The 8,627-nt window shown below is 39.5% G+C and overlaps 1 protein-coding gene across 1 annotated transcript; it reads left to right on the forward strand.

Annotated features, from left to right (window-relative positions):
* Positions 1-7,059: 7,059 nt before the first annotated feature.
* LOC140877687 (uncharacterized) lies at positions 7,060-7,903 on the forward strand. Its single transcript, XM_073281241.1, has 3 exons — positions 7,060-7,294; positions 7,488-7,705; positions 7,784-7,903. Exons 1-3 carry the CDS (start codon positions 7,060-7,062, stop codon positions 7,901-7,903), a joined length of 573 nt encoding a protein of 190 aa, XP_073137342.1.
* Positions 7,904-8,627: the final 724 nt, after the last annotated feature.

Raw genomic sequence — 8,627 nt, forward strand, 5'->3', positions numbered from 1 at the left:
GAAACCTCGGTTCTAAACATCTAATTAAGGAGTAAACAATAATTAAACATCCAAGATCTAAGAACTAAAAGCCAAGCAAAGGAAATTTTTTTTTTTTTAAGAGGGCCGCGCTCGGGCGGCCAAAAACCGCCGCTCGAGCGCCCCCTAGACAGAGGCGCTACTGAGTTCTCAGAATGGGGTGCGCTCGGGCTGCTAAAAATTGCAGCTCGGGCGCCCCCTACAGCAGAAACAGAACAGCAGAAACATGCTTTGCAATTCCATCTAAAACTATGCCAATGTAATCCAAATCAACACATACATTATAAATGCAGTTCCTCCGATTAATACATGAAGTTCTAGAGTTTAACAACTACTCCAAAATAGAACATGCTACGATAACAACACGGCAAAGCTTGCATGACAATACAACATAATAATGAAGTTCGTTATCTAAACATGTTCTAACAACACTAGGTAGACGTGCTGACACGACTTCTAAACCGAGTCTCACTGCTACAACTTTCTCTCGGAGCTAACCATGCCTCTTCTGACTTGATCCTGCCCCACCTATTGCCAAGTACACATACAAAACAAAGCAATAGCCGGATAACCGGTGAGAACGACATTCCCAGTAAAAGCAACATAACAATTAATACAACAATCAACATGCTTTCAATACAACAATTAAATTAATAACAACATAATGAATGCATGTCTTTTAAACCGGGATATCAATCTGATAAACGAGGGATTGCTGCTGTGCTTTTGGGATCCCGAGGATAAGATCACGTAACAACTCACCGACTCTCCCAATCGAGGTGGTGCCACGTATCTCACTCCTCTAGACTTTGAGCAACTATAATGAGTATGCTAGCACTAGGCGAAACGACTACGACCTAGGCCACTCAATCATAGTTCCCAAACGTCTAAACAAAAAGGGCGGTTCTGCCCGCTGAAAACAAGATTGGCTCAAGATGAATGCATAACAAAAACATAACACATAAGCCATTTAACAAAAGCCAATACAATCAAACAAGACACAAGTTTCTCATGCTAGAACAAGTGTAAATGCAAGTATGTGATTTCAAAGGGGAAAACTCGAGAACCACAGTCCCGAGTATGCTATCCCGCTACGATGACTGCTTTTACCTTTCAATGCAGTAGCTTCCAACTCTGGATACGCTACAAAAAAGACTGTATCAACAACTATACAATCTAACAACAACAAGGCAACGGTTCAAGGAAATTCTCTATACCGTTCTTTGTTCAAATCTCGGAAACGATCAAACAGCTGCTAACTCTGGGCTTGATACCTCCAAACGAATCTGTACGGAGACAAATGAATGATCAATAACCAAGATCAACTTAAGCCAAGTTCCAACAACTCAAAAACGGTTCTAAATCCTCAAAACTCAAACCGACGGCATAACGGCTATAAACTGAACAAACCGACAACGCAGACAGCAGTTCAATAGCGATATCAACTCAATTCAATGCTAATACAACAACAACAAGACAAACCCAACAAATCTCAAAACTCACATTTTCGAAAATAGCTTCCAAAAATCATAACAATTCCGAATGTCGCTCTAATTCAAAACCGACAGATAATAAACGATCAGAACTCCGCCAAGAACAACATACTAGAATCTAGATCGATTCTAACAACCTCCAAAAAAAACATATCTGATCGGAGAAATACTTACGATATAACGGAGCTCTCACTGCAGTGATTACTAATCTGCCTTCAGAAATAATGTCTAACGGCCGGATCGAGCTCGGGAGGAAATCTGGAAGCTTGGAAAAGCTTGAAGGCGTCTTCAATGGTGGAGCACGGCTAGGGGAGGAATATAGAGTGCCAAGAATAGTCAACCCTTGCTAGATATTATAACAATTTTAATATTTGCGTTTTAGTCCCTGAAAAATCCAATTTTTGCAAAATAGACCCTAATCAAAATCAAGTCGGCTCGTTAAAACTGAAAACTCTGATTATCTCGAATAAGCTCAATTAAGATAAAAAACGGGGCTTTACATTGGTATACTAAGACATCATCACAAGAACACTATCCTAAAAGTTATGAATTCCTTCGCTTGCTTCTCCTATCAAGTTAACACCTAACTTGACCATACAACTCTAATTGCAATTGTTCCCGATTTCAGCAATCCCAAATTATTCGTCTCCGGCAATCCTAGAGACTCTAAATCATCCAATTGCCGAATGTTCTGAGACTGTACCAAGTACTTATCTCCTAAGCAACCAAGCGACAAAATACTATCTCGAGTATTTCTCGATTGCTATATCCAAATCATCACTGATTGGATTTACCCTATCGATCTCGTCGAACTACTGATGCTCATACACGTCCGATCAAACAACCACTGATCTTATTCAATCTAACTCTGACAGAGTTAGCCAATAGCCCCTAGTAGTTATTAGCACACATCCCGTGCCACATCAGCACTATTAATTGTTGTTTTGTTCACCCAAGGCAAACATCAAGATAAACTAAGCCCATTTCCATCCCATGGAAAATCCTATGCTCAACCTCTAAAAATATCAGACAGTACTTAGCACAAACATTCGACTCACTATCCTTGCCTCGTTCATTCAGAATGAACACCATTGCTCGTCAAGTCCTAAAATAATAACTAACGAATCCCAAAGATTTCAACAATCTTCGAACACTCTCCTGATCATATCCCTTGTTAAGACTGTACAACAATTTAAGACTAAGGTAGCTTACCACGATAACCCACCTGGACAATCACCAAGGTTTCACGGTCATAGGCCACACTTCCCTCACATCTCAAATAGTCATGTACAATCCTTACATCTGATATCATCCATCACTTATGAAATCATTCATCATGGAGTAGTCCTCGAATTCGAGTCGAAGTCTTAAAACAACATCTCATCCAAGTTCTTAGATGACTCCTATCACAGGGAAACTCTAACCACAACTCTGATGACAACCCCTAGCCATTGCTGGTAGAAATCCGTCCACCTACTAGATCCACACGTCTAGCAGTAACTCAAAGGTTTAAAACTTATCTGCTCAAAATACACACTTGTCAAGGAAATCCCTTCCAGACTGGTTCCCTCAGCAGAGCATTCCCACTATATCTCTGGCGCACCAGACGATATCGAACCATCGATATCAAACCTGATATCTAATCCAAGGTCATACCCTGTCGTGACTGCTACCAAATCCCTAGACTGAGTAGCCTTCCCACCGCCAATCCTGAAGCACGAAGGCTCCTAGGTAACCTCTGAAGTACAAGGACTCCCAAAGTAACACTGGCATAGGGTCGCGCCCCATCACTTCTAGTCATGGTCATAGTCCACAACTCTCAGCATATACTGGACCTGGCATCTCGATGAAAACTCGTCATCACAAGTCTCAACCTAACGAAGGTCAGACAGCTTACTGTTTTAAGGAAACAACCTAGAACAAAGCCCAAAGTTCTAAATCGAACAATATCCCCATCACTGGCACCAGGAAAACACCTAGACTATCCACAAGTCAAACATTCACAGTCGGTCCACTCAAATCCTATGAGCTACAATAGTTGAACACTAATCAACTAAAACCAAGTCAAACTTAGCAAAATCACTTGCAATCATCCACGAATTTCTGATTTAATAATTCACGTATCATTGCTTCAAGTTATGTATAATTCTCTTTATTACAATCCCATGCAATACAATTACAGTATTCAAAATACAATGAAATGTACAACCGAACATGAAATGATACAACCAAAGTATGATGATTCATTACAACTGAAATACTGTTTACAAATTACATCAATACAGTATTTAAATCATCGTACTAGTCTTCATTTCTTGAGCATGAAGCTTCAATTAGACACATGCATCGATGCAAGCATACTCCCGTCCAAGTCTCTCTATATGTCCTCCTACGAAGAACTCCGGAGAAATGGCACGTGATAGCTAACCAGCTATGCTCTGCGTCAGTGCATGTCAGTCGACCTCTTCTGCTCACGATCTACCGTCTGCTTTCTTCTTGTAATCGTATCATGATTTTGAACATGAAGTTTCCCGTTTGCCTACCAAATGCATCGATACAAGCATACCGGCAAAACTAAGTTCTGCATGAGTTAAATGACCTTACGCTCGAAACCTGTCATGCCTTAGACACTCGAGGAATTCCCTGGTAAAGGTCTATCTGAAAATCTCTCCAACTACGATTGGAGAATCTTCAGAGTAGTGTTATCATGGTAATGACTGTACAGATGCAAGCATCAAGTAAGTCCCCACCAATCATCTGTCACTGCCTCTGGCATCCGGTACTCGATCCAAAGCTAGGATCCACATGAGTAGAAGTCTCGAAAACTCGGACACGATCCATCACTCCTGTCCGCACTTGCTGGTATCCCATAAGACAAATCTTCAGAAATTCTGCCGATGATGATAGTCTCTGGGCAACTAATAGCCGCATCATCACCTCTTCCAAGGTCTCATCAATCCTATAAGGATAACCCAAAGTTTCAATACTATATCCCAAGTCTCTTGCATGCATGCGCTCTGATACCAATAAATGTAGGGACCCAATCAGGATCCACTACCTAATCAGAGTTAAGATCATAATTAAGCATGCATTAAAATAAATCACTGCGGAAGTCTTAAATAAAAGCAGACCGACAGAATACAACCGGTTAAACAAATTCGATTATACAACTCAATCGAATAAATAAGCCTAAAGGGAAAAACCTACAGCTAATCCTGCTGTCTTCACTGGTGACTGGCTACTCCAAGCTCCTGGTGCTCAATCCCGCACCTACACCTGCCCCGTAGAATGGGGTGTCCAGATACACAGAAAATACTGGACGTGAGCTCTAAGCTCAATACAAAAGTACGGGTAAAACATATAAATATGATGCATGCAAATGACAGGGTATCCATATCTGAGATAACTGTATACAACTGCTCAGTAATGGCGCCTAGGACATGAGTGGTACACCCCAGGGAGCAAACCCGGCGTACACTGCTCATTCCTACAGGACGTGGACCGTGTCCCCTAGATGCTAGTACCAGCCCATACCCGTCGGTAGCAAAGCACTAGACATCAACCGTCCAAACAGGGCTGAGCGGCCCTACATGGCTCATCTCAAAAGATGTATAGGCACAATATGATATGCACATGCCGCATAATAATATGACACACAATTGCAACATATAAGCATGCAAAACCCGCTGGCTATCACAGTCAGTACTTACGTACCTTTCTACAGGCAATCCTAGCAGTCCCACTCTAGGTTCCAAGCCTACATCAGCTTTACAATGCAAATACTCATGCATCATTAATTAAGCTCTAAAAGCCTTAACTAAACTATTGCATACTCCTAAATAATTTAAGGAAACCATAGTATACCTGCGTCCGTCGTCAGACCACTGATGGCGACTATCCTGCAACTAGGGGCACACCCCTGCTGCAACTCCACAGGCTTGAGCACGGCTCCACTACACGAGCACTGCTCCGCTACTATGTCAGACACTATCTGACTATAATAAAAATATATTTCCTACTCCAACTCTAAAATAAGAGTACCCAAAACCCTAAAATAGAGCCAAGTGGGCGAAGTAGAGGATTTCGGAATTTGCACGAATGAGGAGCTCGGACCTCATTTTTATAGAACACGTTCGGGCCGTCCGGTCACGCCTTTGGAGCGTCCGATCTGCTTCGGGCCGTCCGATCGTCTCATCGGATCGTCCGATCTCCGCCACGCGTCCAACCAATCGCATGCAACCATACACCTGTCCCGAACACTGTTCGGATGATCCGATCTCGCCCTTCGGGTCATCCGAACCCTACCCGAATGACGTCACCAATGACATAATATTTTGGGATAGCTGGCCGCATGGGTTCGGATCGTCCGAACGACTTCGGATCGTCCAAAGCCTTCAGAGCCTCCGAAGCCTGGATCCGTCCATGTTCGGATCCTCCGAACCTCCCGAACCTTACCCACCATTTTTGAGTGTCCTGGATCCATTTCTGGACTCCGTTAATCCATTTGAAATTTCCTTAATCATGTTTTACATAATCCAAACATGATTACACGATTAATTAATCATTAACCGTTAATTCTGGATACGGGTCACTACACACTAGGCCCAAAAAACATAGTGTATATATATATATATATATATACAGTAGAGGTGTAGGGATTTTTTTTTTTGAAGCCCAACTCACTTGCATGACACGACCACCCTTGAAATTGATTTTTTTAATTTGAAACATTCTATAGAAATTGGGAATCACTTTCGCCGCACTGTTTCTTCAAAGTCGAGATCGGCAATCTGGCGCCTATCACTTTTCTGCTTCTATTTTAGATTTTATTTTTATTTAGGTATGCAAAAATAGATGTTAATTTCAATTAAAAATAGAATTATTAGAGTTTCGTAATGATTTTGGGATTTCGGCATTAGTGTTAGTGACTTAGTGTGTTACTAAAAGAATTTTGTTTGATGCATAATATATTATAATTAATCTATAATTATTTTTTTGACACTAGGACTCTAAAATTATAAATTTGTGTTGGTTTATTCTTGATATTTTATTGCATAAGCTAGATTTTTTATTTTAAATTTCATTGTATTAATAGAATGTAAACATATTATACTTTTTTCATTAGGAAACCAATAAATCTATAATTCATAGATTTTTTAAGAGAAAAGATCCAGAACCAGAAGAACAAAGCATTGAAGATGTTAGAGTTGAAGAATTTGATTTCTCACAACTACCCGCAGATCCTGGACTAAAGACTCCAATTTGTTATTATAATGCTAACACTAGAGATCAAGTTCGAAAGAAATATTTGCAAAAAGGTCCATGTCAATCTTCAGGGTATGAATTCCCAAAAAGAAAATTTGGAGTAAGTCAATGTAGACGGTTCAATCCTTCATGATTTAAGGAATTTAGTGATTGGTTGGAGTATAGTATAGAAAAAGATGCCGCATATTGTTTGTATTGCTATCTCTTCAAGACAGTTAAGGGAAAACAATCAGGAGGTGAGGCTTTTGTTAGTGAAGGATTTACAAATTGAAAATGTAAAGACATGTTAAATATTAATGTTGGCCAGCATGACAGTGAACATCATAAAGCTCGAATGAATTGTGAAGCTTTGATGAATCAAGATGAGCACATTAAATCAGTTTTGAATAAACAGTCAATGCAAATGCAAAATGATTATCGTATCCGTCTCAATGCTTCGATTGATTGCATTAGAGTTTTGTTGCGACAAGATCTTTCATTTCGGGGCCACGACGAAACTGAAAGTTCTCTTAATCCAGGTAATTTTTTGGTCCAACTGAAATTTTTAGGTGCACATAATAAAGATATTAATGATGTGATATTAAAACATTCTCCTAAAAATTGCAATTTAACATCACGTGATATTCAAAAGGAAATAGTGAGGTGCTTGTGCCACTGAAATGGTTAATGTAATTATCAGAGATGTTGGTGATTCACTGTTCTCTATTTTAGTTGATAAATCTTGTGATGTGTCAACGAATGAGCAAATGTTAGTTGTTATCCGTTATGTGGATAATAGTGGGCTTGTAAATGAACGTTTTATCGGGATTGAACATGTTGCAAGTACTACAACACTCAAACTTAAAGCTTTCATTGATAAGATATTTTCTAGATATAATAGCATCTCTAAGTTGAGAGGACAAGGTTTTGATGGAGCAAGTAATATGCAGGTTAAATTTAATGGTATGAAAGCACTCATTTTAAAGGAAAACCCATGTGATTTTTACATACATTGTTTTTCTCATCAGCTTCAACTAGCTCTTATAGCCGTGATCAAGAAAAATCTTCCGAGTTCTAATTTCTTTCGTGTTGTAGGTGATTTGGTAAATCTTGTTGGAGCATCTTGCAAACGTTCTGATCTTCTTTGAGAGAAACGTTCAGATTTTATTGTTGAGGCATTGGAGAGGGGTGAGATTTCAAGTGGTCGGAGACTTAATCAAGAAACTACCCTCCAACGCGCCGGGGATACACATTGGGGATCACAGTAAAATTCTTTGATCAGCTTGCTTTTTATGTTTTCTACTGTTAGTGATGTGCTTCAAATAATTTCAGAAGATGATTCTAGTTCCCATGATAAAAAACCGAGGCATTTAATTTATTAGAGTCAATACTTGCATTTTATTTTGCGTTCAATCTACACTTGATGAAACATGTCTTAGGAATTTCGAGTGAATTGTCAACGACATTGCAAAAAAAAAAAAATCAGGATATTGTGAATGCAATGGATTTGGTACAAGTATGCAAACTTCGACTACAAAGGATGAGAGATGATTTTTGGGATTCATTTTTAGAAAAATGTTCACTATTTTTGTGAGCAACATTACATATTGATGTTCTCAAAATGGATGATATGTTTACATGTTGGGCACCACGTGGTCGTCCCCATCGTAATCGGTCAGAAGTGACAAATTTGCATCATTATCGTGTGGATTTATTATATGGTATTATTGACATGAAACTTCAAGAGTTAAATGATCGTTTCTCAGAGGCAAGTACGGAGTTACTCCTTTGTATAACATGCTTGTGTCCACAAAACTCATTTTTGACTTTTGACAAGAAAAATTGATGCAACTAGCTGAGTTTTATCCACAA

The sequence above is a fragment of the Henckelia pumila genome, chromosome 2 (assembly GCF_033568475.1).
Source record: "Henckelia pumila isolate YLH828 chromosome 2, ASM3356847v2, whole genome shotgun sequence".
In the NCBI taxonomy this organism is placed as follows: domain Eukaryota; kingdom Viridiplantae; phylum Streptophyta; class Magnoliopsida; order Lamiales; family Gesneriaceae; genus Henckelia; species Henckelia pumila.

Coding starts and splice junctions, on each gene's coding strand:
- LOC140877687 (XM_073281241.1), top strand. CDS start 7,060: ATGTTAAATATTAATGTTGGCCAGCATGACAGTGAACATCATAAAGCT. Junction 7,295..7,487: donor TGAAAGTTCTCTTAATCCAG/GTAATTTTTTGG, acceptor TCTCTATTTTAG/TTGATAAATCTTGTGATGTG. Junction 7,706..7,783: donor ATGGAGCAAGTAATATGCAG/GTTAAATTTAAT, acceptor TTTTCTCATCAG/CTTCAACTAGCTCTTATAGC.